At 39.4% G+C, this 22549-nt stretch overlaps 1 protein-coding gene across 1 annotated transcript in view; it reads right to left on the bottom strand.

The window, feature by feature from the left end:
* The window catches only part of PPEF1 (protein phosphatase with EF-hand domain 1), a 69965-nt gene extending 47742 nt beyond the window's left edge, over positions 1-22223 (bottom strand). Inside the window, exons 1-4 of the mRNA XM_047076366.1 lie at positions 22169-22223; positions 14410-14573; positions 4960-5074; positions 1228-1274 (exon numbers count right to left, since the gene is read on the bottom strand). Of these exons, the coding sequence (XP_046932322.1) occupies positions 1228-1274; positions 4960-5074; positions 14410-14573; positions 22169-22208 (366 nt within the window). The 5' untranslated portion in view covers positions 22209-22223. The remainder of the gene's footprint in view (positions 1-1227; positions 1275-4959; positions 5075-14409; positions 14574-22168) is intronic.
* Between the last annotated feature and the right edge of the window lie 326 nt (positions 22224-22549).

Raw genomic sequence — 22549 nt, 5'->3', positions numbered from 1 at the left:
CAGCTATGAGGCTCTAGATCCTTGCTTAGGCCTCCTGCAGTCTCAACTGAATCTCCTCCTAAGAGCAGCTCCGTTCATCCACTCCTGGTTTGGCCCTCTCCGTTCCCTTCTAAGCCTCCACTCCAAATGAATGAAATAAAAAAAAAAAACCCTTGCATCTCTATCATAATTCATTACTTTAAAACATGCTTTTGAATATCTGTTATTCTATCCACAAGACAGCTTTTGTGGGGTGGCAGCTCAAGGATATTACAGCCCCCCCCCAAAAAAAATTGAGTTTCACAGAGGCTATGTGGCTTACTTAAGCTCTCACAGTATCCAAAGAGTAGAAATGATTGGCCATCATAATAATCAAAATATATTTTCTCTCAACCATCTGAGACACCTACGCTGTGCCCAGTTATTCCACTCACTAGTTGTAGGGACTGACACACTGATCAAAAAGAGAGATAAAGGGGAGCACCTGGGTGGCTCCGTGAGTTGGGCATCCGACTTTTGATTTCAGCTCAGGTCATGATCTCACAGTTCATGAGTTCGAGCCCCATGTCAGGCTCTGTGCTGGTGGTGCCGACTCTGCTTGGGATTCTCTCTCTCCGCCCCCCCCCCCAAAATAAATGAACAAACAAAAAGATAAAGAGATGACGGCGGAGGTCACCTCAAGATCACTTTTCTTCACGCGGTTGTCCCAGAAGCAAATATTCAGGTTTGTTATTGCTGGCTCAGAGAGAGAAATGAATCTGATCGAAGAGATGCAGAGAAATTCCATGCCAGCAAAGCTGCTCTCTGCCCTGTGTGTAGGCCCCACAACCAAACCCCAACAAATGAACAGGAGTCACAGCGCTGGAAAAGCAACTGAGCTCAGCAATGGTGAATCAGTGCGCAAAACGGATTGCTCCTCTCCGCATCCTCTGCCATCTAGACATTTCTGATGTCATAAAGACCACAAACACAATCAGGTGCAAATCGTAATGGATACACAGATAACAGTACTATTGAACAAAGACCCAGGTTAATTTTTTTAAAGACATTTGTATGAAATACGTGTTAAAAAGCCAAAAGATATCCCTCTACAAATATTTCGGCTTCTTCGATGAAAAAAAAAAAAAAAAAGAAACCGTTACATACATCTGAATCTATCCATATCCCTAATAAAACTAACACTGTTATCTGCCCTGGGACTCTCCTCCCCCAGCAAAAATGCAACTATTTAGCCAAATAATTATTTACCTTATAGAAGATCAAAAGAAGGTCATCCAGTTTCCCATGCAAATCACCTGCAGTGCAAATGAAAAATCACTCTTCAGTAGGAAACAAGAAAACGCCCATTTTGTTACAGAATTTTTAAACAGAAATACTGCTGATATACTCCAAGCATTCTCAGGGCACTGGGGTTTTCCCCATGATGGTATGAATTCAACAATTTGTTTTTATAGCTCTCTTTTTGTCCCCTTTCCTCTGGGAGACGGCATCTGATATTACAATTACCTGTTCACTCCTACCATTTATGCAGCGCTTAGCTCACTCTGTGCCAAGCACTGCATTAAGGGTTTGCGTGAATTATCCTGTTCAATCCTCACAACCACTCTATGAGATGGGTATTGTTTTCACCATTCCTAGGTTACAAAGGAGGCTCAGAGTAGTTACCCGGTACAAAATTACCCAGCTACCAAAGATCAGAGCTGGAATTCACACCCAACTTTACTCAAAACTCAGGCTCTTCACGATTCTTCTGTATTGTTCATACTGTAATCTCTAGGAGAACAGCGATAGTATATATCAGTCGGCATTAAATCCCCAATGCCTCTCATAGTATCTGGTGCATAATAGGCACTCGATAAATACATTTCATTGGTAAATGTACAGTTTTTTAAAGCCATGTATTAAAGAATATGCTCGAGCAATAGCATCTAAAATTTAAAACTTGTGACTTGTGGGGCGCCTGGGGGGCTCAGTTGGTTGAGCGTCTGAGTCTTGATCTTGGCTCAGGTCGTGATCCCAGGGTCATTGGATCGAGCCCCACATCAGGCTCTGTACTGAGCATGGAGGCTAAGATTCTCTCTCTCCTTGTGCCACTCTCTCCCACTTGTGCTCTCTCTCTTTCTCAAATTAAAAAAAAAATTGTGAGTTGACATCCTTTTGATGAGACAGTTACAGGAAATAGAAATGAAAGCATGGCTTTATAAAACTCAGCTAACTAAAGGACACCACATGAATATATGCAGATATTAATTAAAAATTAAGAGTGAATACATGAATATTCAAAAGCCCTATTTGGATAATTATTTCTAGGTAAAAGACCTGTCTTTCATAAGCTCTGATCATAAATTTTTATTCTTTGCATCCAACTTGATTACCAAATAGAATCTAATATAGAAATACCTTTCCTCAGGTTGCTTAAAATCCTACAACCAAAATTAGCCAAATATATGCAATGGAAGACTCCAATTATGAGAATAATTAAAATCCTGTGTCACCAGCACTTATTTATAAAATGACTATAATATTGAGAGCATATTAATGCTACTGCATACTTAAATCTCATTGCTTTCATATGATCTTATTCCAATTCTAAGGAAATAAAAGTGGAAGGACTTTTTACTTATCAATTAAATATATTTTAAACATCATTTTATTTTCCTAATTTTCTTTAGGGGGACTTGCCCTTCAAAGATTTGGGCAGACAAAATTATCACAGCTGGCATGATAAAAAATGAACTGGTTTCAGCATATTAGGAATTGAGGCTATAAAAATATTTTTAACTTCCAGTTGGACAGCAATAGATAAAATATGAGGTATCACGGAAAGACAGCCACAGAGAGCAACTTCCACCGCAAAGAAAAACATGAGTGCAGAATTGGTTATCTTTATAGAATGACTATAGACTAAAACACCTTCTATATTGCACGTGTATTGAGAACAATGTAGCGTGTTGAGATGTTCGTGTAAATAAATGCATCTGGACACTAAAATAATGGTAAAATTTCATCACACTTTCTCTCCCTTTCCTAGTACCGTCTTCAACAGAAGTTTTTGAAAAGACAGCCCCAGTTTTGAGTTTTGAATGATGACCAAATTTATTTAAGTTCAGTAGGGCTCTAAGGACCGAAAATAATAAGTCCTATGCTAAGGTGCTCCCTCCAGCAGTGGTGCGACACGGAAAAACGTCTGGAAACAAATGCCCAAGACGTGGAGATCTTTAAGTGAATAAACTGTCCAATCAATCCATTCCCTAGTCTTTGTCTCCTGATGGAAAATGAACCATCAGAGAGATGTGTGATAGGAGATAGGGGGCTGCCTCTAACCTGGGATGCAGAGGACCTGATTTTTTATTCTGACTCTGCCACTAACTAGCTGAGTGAGCTTGCAGGTGGTGGGGGAGAGTCCCCACATAGAAATTCAGGGAAGGAGGGGCGCCTGGCTGGCTTGGTCCGTGTAGCATGGGACTCTTGATCTCGGGGTTGTAAGTTTGAGCCCCATGCTGGGTGTAAAGATTCCTTAAAAATAAAATCTTTACAAGAGAAGAAGAAAGAAAAAAAGAAAGAAAGAAAAGAAAGAAAGAAGAAAGAAAGAAAGAAAGAAAAAAGGAAGAAAGAAAGAAAGAAAAAAGGAAGAAAGAAAGAAAGAAAAAAGGAAGAAAGAAAGAAAGAAAAAAGGAAGAAAGAAAGAAAGAAAGAAAGAAAGAAAGAGAAAGAAAGAAAGAAATGCAAGGAAGGCGATACACTTTCCTCTCTGCACCTCAATTTCATCCACAAGAACAAGTGATAGACTAGTCTCAGTAAGAACCATTCAGTTCTTACACTGTGGGATTCCAGGACTCCCTTGCCCTGTAATTAATTCACGTCTTCTAGATCCTTTTACCCAAAGATAAATTTGCAGTGGCAACTGGGGGTATACTGGAAACACGTGGGAGCAGATCTCGTGTTCTGTTAAGCTTATTCCATACACTCTGGTAGCATATACAGCCCTGGCCCCACAAGCTTCATGGGTCGGCACGGCTTCCTGAGCTGCGTGGCCTCAGATTCTTAATCTCTGTGAAAAATCAGAGCCGGTGAGGCTTTGAATAAAAGGCGCCCGCTGCTGAGACGCATCGTCTGTTAGGCAGAGATGCGTTGGCCTCATCAGGTTCGAACTGCGTCATTAAAGATGCTTCAGAAGCCCGAGTCAGGTCGCTCTCACCACTGTCAGATGCTAGAAATGGAAATGGTTTCCCTCGATTATCAAATCCGCTTCTACCTGACACCGTAAAAGAAACACAGGCTACACTTTGATTTGGAAAATAACAATCACTGCTTTGTAACCTAAAGGCCTAATTAGAAGTTAAGGGAACTGCTGTTCCTTCCACGCACCCCATTCTCAAACAGTTGCAAGCCTGCTGAGCACCAACTGTGTTGAATTTCAGTGTGTACTGTTTCTTGAAGCAATATCCTGCCAGGCTGGCCTATATGATAACAAAATCTCCAGCCTTGTTATTTAGAAGAACAAGGAACAGATTTCTAGGACATTCCCACTCTTCTGAAAGCTGCAGAGACCAGTTGGAAAAATCTAAAACAGCAGCCAAGGGCAGAGAAGAGTTGCATCTCCACCCTGCCTGGGGCTTTTCGCCTCCCAGCCTAAGCGGCACATAGTGGCCCACCTAGGAAAAGTAATATGGAACAAAGATAATGAGAGCTAGACGGAGGGCAAGGAAGGCTTATTCCACCCATGGGTGGTTTTCCGTATTAAAATGCTGCCTGCCTTTATAAAAAGCCCTGAGTTCTTTAATTTCTCACATAATTAATTCCTGCCAGCTGGTATGCAAAACAAAGACAAGACGGGGAACAGTATTATCATGATAGATCACTCTATATTAACACTTTTCCCTTAATACAGTCCAATTTACACGGTTTTCGAGTTAAGCAAATGATGTAGAACCAAGGCGCTCCTAAATATTAATTTGGCAGCTCTGCCCTGAAACTTACCACAGATTGTTATCTCTTTGGAAGGAGAGGTTTTTACGTGAGTGAAGTTCGGCATTTGCTTCAGGACTTTCTTGGTTTCAAATAGCACCTCTAAGACGTAACGAGCATGAAGTATCTGTGAGGGTGAGGCAGAGGAAAAATATATAATGAACTAGCAAGAAAAGCATGACTACGTAGAAAGCTATAAAGGTGGAGCATATGAGCACATTTCTGGAAGCTATATTGCAGGATAATCTCTAAATTATTCTCAAAAAGGGGCGCCTGGGTGGCTCAGTCGGTTAAGCGTCCGACTTCGGCTCAGGTCATGACCTCGCGGTTCGTGAGTTCGAGCCCCGAATCGGGCTCGGCGCTGACAGCTCGGAGCCCGGAGCCTGCTTCGGATTCTGTCTTCCTCCCTCTCTGCCCCTCCCCTGCTCATGCTCTGTCTCTCTCTGTCTCAAAAATAAACATTAAAAAAATTTAAAAAAAATGATTCTCAAAAAGATTATTCTAGCACTGTGTCTGGCATATAATAAGCCCTCACTAGATATCTGCAAATTGAATGAATGAATGGCTCCTAGGACATTTATACTTTCATGGGTTTTTTAAAATGTTTTTATTTATCTTTGAGAGAGAGAGAGCAAGCGAGAACACGTGCAAGCAGGAGAGGGACAGAGAGAGAGGGGAACAGAGGATCCATAGAGGGCTCTGAGCTGACACCAGTGAGCCTGATGCGGGGTTTCAAGCCACGAACCACGAGATCATGACCTGAGCTGAAGTCTGAGGCTCAACTGACGGAGCCACCCGGACACCCCTACTTTCATGTTCTTAACTGACATCACCCATTCACAGAACATCTGTGATTATTCTTGGTCCTTAGGGCCCAAGAGAAGTGAAAGGGAAGAAAAAAGAGTCCCTTGCCCCAGGGAAACATGCAGACAAAAATGAATAAATAACAGAGAAGGAGGGAAAGGAGAGAGAAAGAGAGAGAGTGTGTGCAAGATGGGCCGCTTTGCATTTGTTTGGGACATCCTGCCACCTGGGATGGCAACCTGGTGGTGGCGCTGGGTTCCCAGAGCTCACAAGGCAGTCAGAGCAGCCCCAAGAAACCCCTGAGCCAAGAATCCCAGGTGTGGCCCAATGTTGGGTACACAGACGTGAGAGTTTACAGAACAGCAAGTGCATTTATATACTAGTCTAAATACAAAACATATTCCAAACCCAAATAAACCATTTGGATTATCTCCTATTATGACTGTTCATCCAATTGCTCTCCTCCAATTACAGTGCTGATGACATCATTGTTTTGGACAGATTTACTCCGCTTTCTCCACTGGGCTTTTTTTTTTTTTTTTTCACATGAAATTTATTGTCAAAGTGGTTTCCATACAACATCCACTGGGCTTTTTTTGTTTGTTTGTTTTAAATCGAGTATGTTATACTCTCTCTCTTTTTTTTAATTATAAAATATTCCAAATACATAATCCCCAAAGTAATATAGCCGATACAAACTGAACAGATGCTAACACCACTTCATGGGAAAGGACTGTTTGTACCGCTTGAAATGGAGCTAGCTGAAATTGACATGTGCTGTGAGTACAAAATACACACTGGATTTCAAAGACTTATAAGAAAAAAAAAAGTAAAATGTCTCCTTAACCACTTTTAACATGAGTACATATTAAAATGATAATAATTCCATATGTTGGATTAAATAAATTTAAAAAATTTTTTTCACTTATTTTACATTTTTAAGTTTATTTTGTAATTTTTTATTAAAATTTTTTAAAAGCTTTTTTATTTTTTATTTTTATTTTTTTTTTTAATTTTTTTTTTCCACGTTTATTTATTTTTGGGACAGAGAGAGACAGAGCATGAACGGGGGAGGGGCAGAGAGAGAGGGAGACACAGAATCGGAAACAGGCTCCAGGCTCTGAGCCATCAGCCCAGAGCCCGACGCGGGGCTCGAACTCACGGACCGTGAGATCGTGACCTGGCTGAAGTTGGACGCTTAACCGACTGCGCCACCCAGGCGCCCAAAAGCTTTTTTATTTTTGAGAGAGAGAGAGAGAGAGCGCGAGCGCAAGCGTGAGTGAGGCAGGGGCAGACAGAGAGGGAGACACAGAATCCGAAGCAGGCTCCAGGCTCTGAGCTGTCAGCACAGAGCCCAATGTGGAGCTCGAATCCACAAGCTGTGAGATCATGACCTGAGCCGAACTCAGACGCTCAACCGATCGAACCACCCGGGCACCCCTATGAAGTTCATTTTTAAAAATAATCTCTACACCCAGTATGTTTTTACTTTTTTAATGTGACTACTGGAACATTTTCAATTATGTATGTGGCTCACATTATATTTCTCCTGGACAGCACTGGTTTAGATTATTAAAGGCTGAGAGAGGGGTCATATCTACATATTGTTCGGATACTGCTTTGGATATGGGATTCAGAACAGATGGAATCCTTTATTCCCTTGGAACAATCTGGCTCAGTGTCTTAAAATTTCTATTTGCAGAGCTATTAAAATACTAAAACTATTTTCTAACCCAGACCCCCAAAACATGACTTAAGTTTGGACAATTTTGATGATCAAATATATTTTTTAAGGACACGGATCAGGATTTTAGGCAATGTGAGAATCAGGAGGAAAGAGAAATTCGCCCTGGAGGGAGATTAGTGGAGAGACCTATATTTCCTGCCTCTCCAAGACCTAATGAACTGCTAAAGATCTTCTCCACAAAAGCATTCGAAATCCATTCAATCCACAACTTGAGTCAAATCTTGAATGTCAACTTTCCTTTAGCCACATTTTAAGGAAATTTTGAGGAACAGGCAAAACACCTTAAACCAATGACTTATTTCAGTTTGCACATTTAGTCTATTGATTCCCAACGTTGCACTTAACTTGCCACTGCAGATTTTCTGGTCTATTTGCAGCATTAATCAGAGTAAGCGCTGTCTGAAAAGGCAGTTTTGTTTTGTTTTGTTTTTTTAGTGAAAAAACATTGAGGATATGCTATGACAGAAAGACCCTAATATTAAAATAGTTTTTCTGGGGCCTTTTAAAAAAAAAAAAAAAACAACTTTTTTTTTTTTACCTTTTTTATTAGTAGTTTTTTTGTTGTTGTTTGTTTGTTTTAAGTAATTGCAACACCCAACCTGGAACTCAAATTCACAACCCCGAGATCAAAAGTCACACACTCTATGGACTGAGCCAGCCAGGGGCCCCTGGGCCCATTTTCAACTGGCTAACATCACTTGTCTAATATCAGTACTTGCTTACAATGCTGTCTTTCAGTAACATTATAATTGTGTTTACAGTTACAATATTAAATACTCAAAAGAGTTAACTTACATGTTGGTTTCCACATTTACAAAGATAGAGTAAACAGCAACTTAAAATATTCATATTCTTTTAGAGATATTGAAGTAGGAAAATATTACTTTTAAAGGATGTTTATTTTTATGAAAGAGTAAGTTTTCAAATGAAAAAAGTTCAATTTTTTAGTTGAAATAAAAAGTTAAATAGTAAAAAGGAGTATAACTGAAAAGTAATTTTCCTTCTTCCATGGGCCAGTCCCTAAAAACAGCCTATGTTAAGAGTGTCTTGAATATCTTTCCAGAACATATTCTATGCGTTTGCAGGCATATAAAAATTGATATAACCAGATGTGAGTAGGCAATATTAATATATGTTATGATATATTCTTTTCTATAAATATATAATCCCTCAAATAAAACGTGGGGTATATTCACACAAAGGAATGTTATTCAACTGAAAACAGGAATAAGAAACTGACACATGCTAAAACATGGATGTACCTTGAAAACATTTTGCCAAGCGGAAGCCATATACAAAAGGCCACATGTTATATGATTCCATTTGTATGAGATGTCCAGATTAGGCAAATTTGTAGAGACAGAAGGTAAATTAGTGGTTACCAGGGGCTAGGGAGAAGAGGGAATGGGAAGTGACTGCTTGATGGGTACAGGGTTTTGTTTTGGGGTGATGAAATGTTCTGGAACTAGGTAGTGGTAATGGCTGCACAACATGTTGAATAAACTAAAAACTGCTAAATTGCACACTTAAAAATAGTTAAAATGATCTATCTTATGTTATGTGAATTTTATCTTAATTTTTAAAAGTATACATATATTTACAAATGGGAGCACACTGTACTTTACCTTGAAACTTTGATTCTTCCCTTAACAACATAATTTTTTCATTTTTATAAAGTCAGAATTATTGATCTTTTCTGTTATAGATCCTTGGATTTTTGTCACATCTTTTATCTCCTGGAACATATTAGGCATATTTATTTTCAACTCTGAGTCCAATAATGCCATTATCAAAATATTGGTCCTTTTCCATCGTTTGTTGTTTGCCTCCGCTTTCTGTCATGAATCTTGTATCCCCCTATGCCTTGTGGGCATATTTGTATAAAGTTAATATTTGTATAAAGCTCTGGACATTGTACATGAAAACTTGAAGAAATAATTTGAGGCCAACTTTCTTCTAGAAAGGATTTACTTTTTCTTTTGGCAGGTGGCTAGGAACACCAGCTATCTAGGATAATCTCAATTCAATTTCAGGAATTAGATGATTCAAAGTTTTGCTTCAATCCCTATACAATCAGTCTACTTCTAGTTCACCCCTACTCCTGGGGTATGCCCGCAGGGTCCTAACCTAAGAAATGAGGGTTTGGGGGTAATGTCAGAGAAACTAATGGAATAGGTAGCTCCCAGGTCCTATCCCTCCATAGAAACACTGAAAACTCAAGCCAAAAAACTGTCAGAATCAACCTTCACAGAACTTTGGTTCACAACGTTTACAGCAGCCCGACAAATCAAAACGAATCAAAAAGAAGGCAACTTAAAAAAGGCAGTGCAAGCAGGAAGTAAAGGCTAAAACAGGTTTGTAAACAGTCTAGCTAAGTAGTGAAGGAGTGTACCAACAAAGAGGCCATCTTGCCTCTCTCTCTCTTTCTCTCTCTCTCTCTCATTCTATCTCTGGTGCCTGGTGTTCAAGGAAATCTCTATCAACACAGGCTGAAAACAAAATAAAAGAACACCCCACTCAACAAGAGCAGGCTACACATTTTTTAACAAGAGCACATGGAACATTCTCTAGGATAGACCAGACGTTAGGCCGCAAAACAAGTCTCAATAAATTTAAAAAGATTGGGATCATGTAAAATATCTTCTCTGAACACAATGGAATAAAACTTGAAATCGGTAACAGAAGGAAAACTGAAAAATTCACAAATACGTAGAAATTAAACAACATACTCCTTTTTTAATGTTTATTTATTTCTTTTCGAGAGAGAGAGCAGGGGAGGGGCAGAGAGAGAGAATCCCAAGTAGGGCCCATGCTGTCAGCGCAGAGCCTGATGCAGGGCTCGGTCTCACAAACCATGAAACTATGACCTGAGCTGAAATCAAGAGTTGGACGCTTAACCAACTGAGCCAGCCAGGTGCCCCTAAACAACATACTCAAACAGTCGATGGGTCAAAGAAGAAATCATAAAGGATATGAGAAACCACTTTGAGATGAACAGAAATGAAAACGCAACACACCAAAATGTATGGGATGGCAGCAAAAGCAATGCTCAGAGAGAAATTTACATTAAAAAAAAGAAAGTTCTCAAATGAAAAGCCTAACTTGACACTAAGGAACTAGAAAAGGAAGAATAAACTAAACCAAAAGCTAGCAGAGGAAGAAAATAAGGATTAGAGTTCAGATAAATGAAATAAATAACAGGAAAACAATAGAGAGAATCAACAAAACCCAAAGTTGGTTCTTTGAGAATATCAACAAAATTGACAAACCTTCAGCTGGAACGACAAAGAAAAACAAAGAGAGGAAATGCAGATAACTATAATCAGACATGAAAGTGAGGACGTTACCACCAACCTTAAAGAAACAAAAAGAACGATAAGAGAATATTATGAATAGTTATACACTACCAAATTAGATACATTAGATGAAATGGACAAATTCCTGGAAACACACAAATTCCCAAAACTGATTCAAGAAGAAATAGAAAATCTGAACAGATCTAGGACAAGTAGAGATTGAATCAGTGATCAAACATCCTAGCAAAGAAAAGTCCAAGGGCAGCTTCACTGGTAAACTCTACTGAACATTTAAAGCTTTAACACCAATCCTTCTAAAACTCTTCCAAAACACTGAGGGAGAAGACACAATTCCTAACTCATTCTAGAAGGCCAATACTATCCTGATATCAAAGCCAGATAAAGACACCACAAGAAACTACATACCAATATCCCTTACGAACAAAATGCAAAAAACCTCAACAAAATAGCAGCAAACAAACCCCAACAAAATTTTAAAAAGAATCATTGACCTTGACCCAGTGGGATTTATTTCAGGAATACAAGGCGGTTCAACACAGACACAAAATTAATCAGTGTAATAACACACATTAATAGAGTGAAGGAAAAAACACATGATCCTTTCAATTGATGCAGACAAGGTATGTGACAACATCTAACAGCTTTTTATGATAAAGCCACTCAGAAAACCAGGAATAGAAGAAAACTTCAATGTGATGAAAGGCATCTATGAAAAACCCACAACTAGCATCAAACTCAATGGTAAAAGACCGAAAGCTTTCCCACTAAGATCAAGAATAAGACGAGCATGCCTGCCCTCACCACGGCTATTCAACATTGTACTGAAAGTTCTAGCCAGAGCAATTAGGAAAGAGAGAGAGAGAGAGAGAGAGAGAGAGAGAGAGAAATGGCATCTAAATCAAAAAGGAACAACTAAAGCTATCTCTACTCTCAAATGACACAATCCCGTAGATGGATTATTTCAAAATACACACACACACAAACTACTAGAGCTAATAAATGAATTCAGCAAAGCAAAGTGGCAGAGTAAAAGCTCAACCCACAAAACCAGTTCTCTTTCTATATACCAACAATGAGCAATCCAAAAGGGAATTAAGAAAGCAATCCCTTTTCACAACAGTAATCAAAAGAATAAAATACCAAGGAATACATTTAAGGTAGTGAAACACTTGTGCGCTGAAAACTAGAAAACATGGCTGAAAGCAATCAAAGATAACCTAAATAAATGGAAACACATCCTGTGTTTATGAGGTGGAAGACTTAATATTGTCATGATGGTAATACTAACCAACGTGATTCACGGATTCAATGCAGCCCCTACCAAAATCCCAATGAGCTTTCTTTGCAGAAATGGAAACGCCAATCCTCAAGTTCACTGCAAGGGAACCCAAATGCCAAAATCATATTGAAAAACAACTAAATTGAAAGATTCATAGTTCCTGATTTCCAAACTTACTACAAAGTTACAGAAATCAAGACAATGTGGTAGTGGCATAAGGATAGACACATATACAAATGGAATCGAATTGGGAGTCCAGACATAAAACAACACATCTAAGGTCTACTAGGTCTCAATGAGGGCATCAAGACCACTCAGTGCGGGGAAGGAACAGACTCTTCAAAAAAAGGTGCTGGGACAACTGCATGTGCACATGCAGAGAATGAGGTTGGCCCCCTACCTCGTGCCATATACAGAAAGTAACTGAAAATGTTTCATGAACTAAATGTAGAGCTAAAACTATAAAATTCTTAAAAGGAAATAGAAGGGGTAAATCTTCATGACCTTGGATCTGACCATGGCTTCTTAGATATAACACCAAAAGCACAAACAACCAAAGAAAAAAATAGATAAATTGGACTTCATCAAATTAGAAACTTTCGTGAATCAAAGGACATTATCAAGAAAGAGAAAAGACAACCTACAGAATGAAACAAAATTTTCAAACCATATATCGGATAAGGGATTTGTATCCAGAATATATAAAGAACTCTAATAACTCAATAATAAAAAGACAAATAACATGATTTTAAAATGGGCAAAAGATATGAGTAGACATTCCTCCAAAGAATGTGTGCAAATGTCCAGTAAACAAGAAAAAATGCTAAACATCTTCAGTCATTGGGGAAATGCAAATCAAAACCACAATGAGATACCACTTAACACACAACTAGGATGGCCATAATAGAAATAAAATTAAAAAGAATAAACAAAAGCAAATAACAAGTGTTGGCAAAAAATGTGAAAAAATTGGAACCCTCCCACGTCACTGGTGGGAAGGTAAAATGGCACAGCCAGTGTGGAAAAGAGCGTAGCGATTCCTCAGAAAGTTAAACAGAGTTACCATATGACCAAGCACTTCTACTCCTAGGCACATATACTCAACAGAACTGAAAACATGTTTATACAAAAACTTGTAAGTGAATATTTGTTTATTTTTAATTTTTTCACGTTTATATTTTGAGAGAGAGAGAGAGAGAGTATAAGTGGAGGAGAGGCAGAGAGAAAGGGAGACACAGAATCTGAAGCAGGCTCCAGGCTCCAATCTGTCAGCACAGAGCCCGACGCGGGGCTCGAACTCACAAACAGTGAGATCGTGACCTGAGCCGAAGTCGGCGCTTAACCAACTGAGCCACCCAGGCGCCCTATAAGTGAATGTTACTTCATGAGAGCCAAAAGGTAGAAAAAAATCCCAATGTCCATCAGTGACAAATGAATAAATGAAATGTGGTATATCCATATAACTGAATATATATATCCACATAACATGCATAGCAATAAAGGAGAAGTTAAACATGCTATGACATGAATGGACATGAATGTACCTTAAAAACATGCTAAGTGAAAAAGCCAGACCCAAGCGGCTACATATTACGCAATTCCATTTGTATGAAATGTCCGAGAGAGACAAATCCCCAGAGACAGAAACTAGACTAGCGATTGCCAGGGGTGAAGGAGAAGGGAATGGGAATGGGTATGGCATTTCTTTGTGAGGTGACAAAAATGTTCTGGAATCAGATATTGGTGAGGGTTGTGCAGTTTTGTGAATATACTAACAATCTCTGAATTGTACACTTTATTTTTAATTGAAGAATTGTTGACACACAATGTTACATTAGTTTGAGGTGTAGGACAGTGATTCGACAAGTCTACACGTTACCCTGTGCTCCCAAGTGTAGTTACCATCTGTCACCATACGACACCATTACACCATTGACTATGTTCCCTAGGCTGTAGCTTTTATCCTCACGACTTACTCCATAACTGAAAGCCTGGATCTCCCAGTCCCTTTCACCCATTTTGCCCATCCCCTCACCCTTAAACCACTCACCTTAAAATGATGCATTCTATGACATATGAATTATAGCTCAGAAAAAGAAAAAAAGGGAATGCAGTGAGCCTATAGATAGGAGATTTCTGTACATCCGAGGAGACTTCGGTTTAATAGGTGAAGCAAAGCAGAGGATAACTCTCAGTATGAAGCTTTTCCCCAAGAGAACGCATTTCTGCTGCAGTATTTTCATCCGTTCATTCAACGGATGGTCACTGAGCACATGTTATGTACAAGAATCAGGGCGGTATCTGCTTCCACTTGCCTGTTGTTGCTTGAAGGCGTCAACAAGTAAGTCAATATCAGTAAAGGTGAGAGGAAACTGCAGTCGAGGGCCGTTATAGGAGTTTGGGACGTCTACAAATGCGACATAGTCCTGTCTATCCTTGTAGTCCTGGAGGGTGCTACCGAAAAGTCGAGCAACTATTTCTGGAAAAGGAAAGACATTACCATGCTTAAATTCAATCGATACCTCGTTGAATATCGAGCCTGTGTAAGGCACTGTGCTACATGTTATGAATACCAAGATATCTCACATATAACCATGAGGAAGGATCTGTTCTCAGATCATTAGGTATATTCACATGAATCGCCCTCCTCCCTTCCTGAGTGGATACTGTATCAAAGCAGTGAGTTGATTGGTGGAGAGGAAAAGGAGAAACACAGGGAAAACTGGTCAGCCGAGGTACTCTGATGCTCTGAAACTACCTCTACCTTTTTTGCCCACTCTCACATCTTGGATTTTTACAAATAGGGCTGAAAACATAACAGTGCGTTGTATTTGATTCAAACATCTGTGCTATTCATGATCTACAGAAAATTAAACTGCAATATTCAGTTCTTCCCGTGAAACACTTCAAACTTTACCTGGCTGTAATCGATTTGTTTCTCTCTTCAGATAGAAACAGATTTTTTTGGTGTGATTTTTTTTCTTCTTTTTAACAAAGCAAATAGAGTTAGATGACGAACCGCAGGCAGAAATACCCAAAGGGCCTCTCATTCAGAGACACATTTCTACGTTAACAGATTGTCTGCACTGCCCCTATCAGTAGGGGCTGAGACTCAGAGTCCCTTTCTTGCTAGACTGCCTATAAAATAGCCAGCCCAAGTACAGAAATCTGGCCAATTCAGGTGGAAAAAGATGAAAGGGGATACGGTATAGACTGATTGCAAAAGTGACTCCAATTGTCCATCCCAACTCCTAGACTTGCTCTTTTGCACGTGATTTGCAGTTACTCTCACCAAAGTCTACAAGCCTTGCGTGCTTCCATGTTCTCTCTTTTGAACCCATGCGACTACCAAAAAGCCCAAGCTAGTCTAATGAAAGCTCCAAGACTATGGGGAGCAAAACGGAGTCACCCCAGTCAAGGCCATCCTAGATCAGTCATTAGCCAGCTGATCTCCGAATACATGAGTGAATTCTAGCCAAGACCTGAGAAAAACCACCAAATCAAGCCTGCCAAGATCAGGAGAAGCACTCAGATAACCTGTAGATTTGTGGGCAAAAAGAAATGTCTCTTAACCTGCCACCGAGCTATTGTGGTTGTTTAACACACAGTATTATTTCCTTAATAGATAAGCGCTATAGAAGATGACGATGTACACTTCAACCCATTAGCATTGAATTGCTACCAAGCCCATCAATCAGAAGTTCTGTGCAAGAAGTTTCTATATTTTTGAATATTTAGAATGGACATGTTTGGAAGGTGTGACGTTAGCTGATGTAAATAGAATACGTTTTTTTTTTTCCCACGATCCATTTATGCTGAGAGATTACAGTTAAGAACTAAAGTTGAAAACATTTTTGTAAAATAAGTCATATTTGGTAACTTAAACACGCTTACTAAGTTATTGTATACTCCAATACTTCTTTGGTGGTGGTTGATGATGTTTTATAAGAAGTTAAATTTAGGAATAATAATGTCTGTCTTCAGTGTGGCCCAGCACAGGGTATTTTTCTCATTTGGATTTGATTTGAGATTTGAGAATAACTTAATTATTCCATTTTATGTTTGAAAATTAGAAACGCAGAGGAGCTTGGTAAATTTTATCTCAGATTCCACTCTGCAAGCAGTAAAGCCTAAATACTCCAGTTAACCGTCTTAACGATCATACCGCTCCATTCTCAGAGAGAAAGCTTCCTAACTCTATACACGGAAATATCGGGCTCCTCTTGGGCAAACAACAACAACAAGGGAAAATAAAAAGAGCCCCACCAGCCTCACTAGATTATCTTATAACTGACTTATTGAGTAAACCCAACTGTGTGAAGCACGAGCACGAAACGATTTTCTTTTCCCAATCACTGCCTTCACCTATGCTCTGTCGACTCCCCCTTTCTCATCAAGCCAATTGCATCAGTTCCAGTCATTAAAATGCAGTCTTGTTTTTTAGGAACAAAATTAAAATATTGCTTTTCTTCTTTAAAATGCACCAAAAAAGCTTGGTCTGGCCCTTCTTTCCATACATTCGTTGACCTCCAATCCTTACAAGTTCCATTTCCCTATGCCAATTCTTAGAAAAAGCTACCCAAAATGAAATATCAGTAAACATCAAATCGTGGCTCTTTTTTTAAAAATCATAATCCTTTTGCTGATTTTTAGCCACATTAAAAAAAATAACATAGATTCTCTTCCTAATATGGTAGCTAAGGAGGCTCATAATACGAACACAATCAAAAGCTTCAACAGTTCAAAGGCAAGTACTGTGGGCTGTAACTATTATAACTAATAAGGGTAATTTAATGAATGCCAACAATACATGAAGATTTGTGCAACATGTAATTTGAATGAATCCTTACCTATTTGATTCACAATTCTGTCAACATGAATCTAAACTAATTAAATATAATGAAATCTTGAATTATAACCAAATGATACCTTTACAAGTTGTTCTAAAGAAAATGCCTCAAAAATACCCCACCACGTATAATTGTTTCTTTTTCCCAGTAAAACTCAAAATCTGGACAGGGAAAATTTTAAAGCCCACAATTAAACACACACACACACACACACACACACACAGACACACACACACACAATTTCTGCCTCTGCCACCCACATGTCACTTTGAAAACAAGCTCCAAATATGGCTAGGGGGGAAAAATCACCAATTGAACTGCATTTATAGTTATTTCATTCCTCAAATATGAATCCAGATTAAGAGCAGTGACTACCGGATAGAAAGATGCAAAAATAACATTACTTGTGACCAGTGTGATTAAATATCCATACTCACGAAAATCAATTGAGAAACTCCCAGAACTGACAGGATCGATACTACAGAGGTTTAAGCACAGTGGTCTGAACCACAGCTTTACCACTGCTGAGACGCATAACCTAGGGAGGTTACTTCCTAAGCCTCAACATTCCCATCTGACAAAAGGGAATGATAACACTAGCAGTCTCAGTGGTTTGTCATGCAGACTAAATGAAATATTTAAAGCACTTAAAAGACATGGCACACGGCAAACATTTAACAAATGCCAGCAATAATAATTTCATTAACATTGTTATTCGATAGGAGCACAATACAAACAGGTATGAATCAAAGGCTTGTTAAAGACTACCAAGAATCACCGGGGAGACAGAATGGGGAAAATAACCTATTGACCATGACAACAAAAAGTATAAAATAGCTGGGTATGATAGGACGTTTTGGCCGAGCGGGGAGGCAGAAAGAATAGTCAAAACAACACTTGCACACACTCCATCACACTCCCCACTTCCATCAAGCTCTAGTTTAAACCTACTGTTACGTACAGCGGCTGCCGCTCTCTACCTGTGCGGTGGATGTGTGAAGTCTCCCCATCAAGTCCTAGGAACTGGTTTGAGCAACTAAGTAGTAGGACGCAGGAATGAATTGCTTCCAGGTCACCTCCCACCCGCGGAACACCCAGAATGTCTCCGCTAACCCTGTGCCTCAGAGTTCAAACCATTATTCCGGAAATGGGAAGTGATCTTCTGGTCCCTAAATATACCCCACTTAGGGTCACAGCCCTTCTGCCAAACAGACTTTGGGGGACATTGATGGAGCCATCCCACCAAAGAGGGCCATCAGAAAGCAACCTACAGTAATGCACAGCACAGTGACCCCAGTCAACAATCCTCTTTTGGGTGCTTGAAAGTTGCTAGGAGTACATTTTTAAAGTTCTTGCCATACACAAAAGAATTGTAACTGTGAGATGAGGGGAGTGTTAACTAACCTTATTGTGGTAATCATTTCATAATATACACGTATGTGAAATCACCACATTGTATACCTTAAATTTATACATTGTTATGTGCCAATTATATTTCAATAAAGCTGGAACATTTTTTAAAGGAAATAACCTACAGAACTAATCTGTACATCAATTGTTCTGTTATGTCAATAATCAGATCAGTAAGATTCAAGGACTCTATAATAGAGAGATGTATAAGAGAAACGACAGCCTAGAAATATGCCCTATTACACATTTTTTAATGAATACATGATGAAGGAGGTACTATAAACCATGGTGAAAAGGTACATTACCAGAAATATTGTGGGGAAAATTGGTTAACTGCTTGGACATTGTCTTTTTAGCTGTGTTTTTAAATTGTTTTCAACCACGAGGCATCCAAATTTCCTTTTTTAGTTTAATATAAAAAATCCAAAATGTATGAAGTGCTAAAATTTTTAAAAGCCAAACCATAAAAAAATCTAGAAATACAGGCATAGCGATCCACATTTTAAATATTTCAAGGCCTTCTAAGTTTAAAAGTAGGGATGCACAAAGAAAAAGATATTTAGACTTGAAAGGTATTTTAAATAATTAATGGGTAAAAATTTCCTAAACCTGATGGAAAATACCAAGCTAGATATCACAGAAGCTCGGCAAACCCCACACGGCGAAAATATAAATGAACCCTCATCAAGACACATTATAGTTAAAGCCCTATTCTCCAATGTTACTTAGATTAGTTTGTTTCTTCACCACCTCCATGAGGTGATTTTGTTACTCGTTTGTAATACGGTGAAATTCATTTGTCACTGTGTGTGTTCTATTTTGGTACGTTCAGAGGAATGTTACTCCTCCCTCAGTCCTCTACCCAACTCTCCCATTCCTTTTCCCCTATTCCCACCCATCCACTCATCCCCTGTAGGTAAACAATGTCATTAGTTTCTGATTCATCCTATAGGTTTCTCCTGTATTTATTTTTGCACAAATACACACACACACACACACACACACACACACACACACACACATTGATACCAGGCGAAGACTTCTCAATTACGATGCAGAGAGCACTAACCATAAAGAGAAAAAAAAATTGTACTACATTAAAATCAAGAATGTCTGTTATCAGCGAAAGACAGCATTTAAAGATTGGGGAGACAAAAGGCAAAGACTAGGAGAAGACATTTGCAATATGTTTCTCTAACAAAGGTTCATATTCTCGTATTTAGAATACTTGGATACTCTTCAAAACTGGTAAGAAAAAAGTGGCTAACCCAATAGAAAGATGGAAGGAGACCTGAACAGGCACTTCACCAAACAGGATGTTCATATGGCCAATAAATACACAAAAAGGCACACAATTTCGACGCTCACCAAGGAAACACAAATTAAAGCAGAAATGTGATACTACTACATACCTGGCAGAATGGCCAAAATGAAAAGGACAGACAACTCCAAGTGTTGAAGAGAACGGAGAGCAACTGGAACTCTCATCCACTGGTGGCAATATAACTTGGTACAATAATTTTATAAGACGGTTGGTCAGTATCTAATAAAGCTGGACATACGCATGCCCTGTAACCCAAAACTTCCACTCCTGGGTGGCAGTCCACCTTTATCCTGGCCCCCAGTGCATCACCCCTCTTTGTGTGTGCATCCCTTTACTGTAGAATGCCACTGCTTCCCCTGGCAAGAGCCGAAGCTCTCCTAACCCTGTGAATCTGTGGCTGCCCTTGTGACCTGCTGTGACCGATAGAATACGGCAGAACTGATTTTGTGTGAGTTCCAAAGAATAGGCCTTAAAGGTGTCGTAGCTTCTGCCTTTGTCCTCTTGGGATCCAGCTACTGGGTAAAGAATTCCGGGATATCCCGCTAGGCAGAAAGAATTGAGGTACCTAAGTTCAGAGCCAACACCAAAGTCCCGGCCATGCGAGTAGGCCCACCTAGACCTCCCTACACAGCCCAGCTAGGTTGAGTGAGGCTGAGTGACACCACATGGAACAAAGACATGCCATCCCCACTGAGCCCCGTTCACCTGCGTGATCCACAGAATCACAAGGAGTTAAATGGTTGCTGTTTTTAAGCCACTAAATTTGGGGGTGTTTGTTATGCAGCAATAGATAACTGAAAAAAATGGTCTGTATGTTCACCGAAAAGGACATGCACAAGAATGTGCATAGCAGTACCATTTAAATTACCCAAACTGCAAACAACCCAAATGTCCATAAACAACAGAACGGATCAGTGTTGGCATATTCATAAAGTGAAGTATTATTCAGCAATGAGAATGACCAAATTGCAACAGCGTGGATGACACTCGCAAATACGATGGTGAGTGAAAGACAGACTCAACACTGTATGCTTCCATTTATGGAGTGAAGTTCAAAAGCAGCCAAACCAATCTAGGATACAGAAGACAGGAAAGTCATGATGGAGGAATTGGGAAGTGACTGGACAGGAGAGAGGCTTCTGTGGCTCTGAAAATGTTTTCTTTCTTCTGGGCGCAGGTTACAAGGGCCTGTTTACTTCGAAAAAATGTACTGAGTCATATACTTGTGATTTGGGTACTTATTTTAACATAGGTTAGACTTCAAGAAAAGTCTACATCAGAAGATTAAAACACTGTCCCCTTCTTTGATAAAAATTTTTAAATATTTTTGAATCACCTGCAGATTTTTTTTTTTTTACATGCAGATTTTTTAAAAATACAGAGCCTGAGTAAATATCTCCGGGCTGGAACCCAGCCATCTGTGTCTGTGAATCTCGATAAGTGATTCCAGTACACAGACCAGATCCAAAGAGTAGGTCATTAGCAAAAAGAGTGCTGTTTCATTTCACCATCATTATATTTCCTCTCAGAAATATTTTGCCAAAGAACATGAAGCACAAACAACTGTCTCCAAATTGCAATTATCTGAAAGAAAGAAAATGGCAAAATACCCACTTCCGCCCACTCCCCACTCCTCAGGTTTGGCTATTCTACCATTTAGAAAGCTCCTACGGATCATTAAATGCTTTAATTAGTTTCATACATATGCGCTCAGCTCAAGGCATGCCATTAAAACACTATTCTTTTGCCGCTTTGAAGGGTGCTCGCTAGATGATTTAAAAGAAGCTCTTAGATGACATATACTTTTAATTAGAACCAAAAAGTGACCCAAATTAAAGAAAAGTGAGTCTGTGAGTCTAGCATCTACCTTGAAGAGAACAACAGGCATCTTGATTTGCAGAACGAATGCATGCCCCGGGAATAACCATCATTTTGAAACCGTTTTGAACCATCTCTACATTGTCTGTCCCTGAAATGATTTCCTTAGTCATTTCAGAAGGACTAAATAAATGATAAAGAGACAGAGAGACAGACAGCTGGCTATGCGGCAAAACAGACAACCGTGTTCAAGCCACCATTTCCCCCCAGATTCGTTTCACGAGATCCTCAAGACAGTCTGATCTCTCGGCACAAAAGTTTTTGTGGATAAAAAATAAGATCCTCTTTACTAAGCTACTTTCTGTATATCAAGAGATTGTGGTTCAGAGAAGGTGTTCAGCAAATTAACATTGAGTGAAATCGAATTCAGCTTTTTCAAAGTGAAAAAAAGTAAATGACCAATTTAGTCAAGTCAACAACAATCAGCGAAAGAAGCCACTTGACCTGATTTCACCAGTTGTTTGGGGGGGGGGGGGGGCGGGTCGCAAAGGTAAGACAGGTGAGCATCGTTTTAATTTCTTAGCGTTCTCCCATCTTCGGAGTTTACATCCCTTGAAGAGGGCGATTCAGTATGTAATGACTGCTTTTCAAAAGACTAAACATTGTACTTACCTGGATCTTTCTCATGTATATGTGCGTAGTTTTCCAACATGAAGGAAAAGAAGTTGGATAGCTGGACAAAATAAAAATACGTTAGTCAATTGATGACCCCCAAACAGCTACTGTGGCAAATGCTGTTGGTGTTCCAAGCAAGTGCTCTTCACTCTTCTGGAACAGTCATCTCCCAGCTGCCTTAGGTGCTAACAGGTCCCACCTCCACCTGCCTCCCACCTCCCTCCTGGCCGCACCTCCCCCAGAGACACACAGGATATCACAGATACCTCCCTCCTTTTTATTGTTAAAAATGTACTTTTTTTCTGCTAATAAGCATTAACGCTGGATTTATACATCACTTTTGCAAGCTTGAAAAAGGCCTTCCTCACTCATCTCTAT

Source organism: Lynx rufus, unplaced genomic scaffold (assembly GCF_022079265.1).
Source record: "Lynx rufus isolate CCGP_SWC_20201006 ecotype Redwood Valley unplaced genomic scaffold, mLynRuf1.p SCAF_14, whole genome shotgun sequence".
NCBI lineage: Eukaryota > Metazoa > Chordata > Mammalia > Carnivora > Felidae > Lynx > Lynx rufus.
The sequence above is the reverse complement of the archived record's forward strand: the minus strand, read 5'-3'. Positions and strand labels throughout refer to the sequence as shown.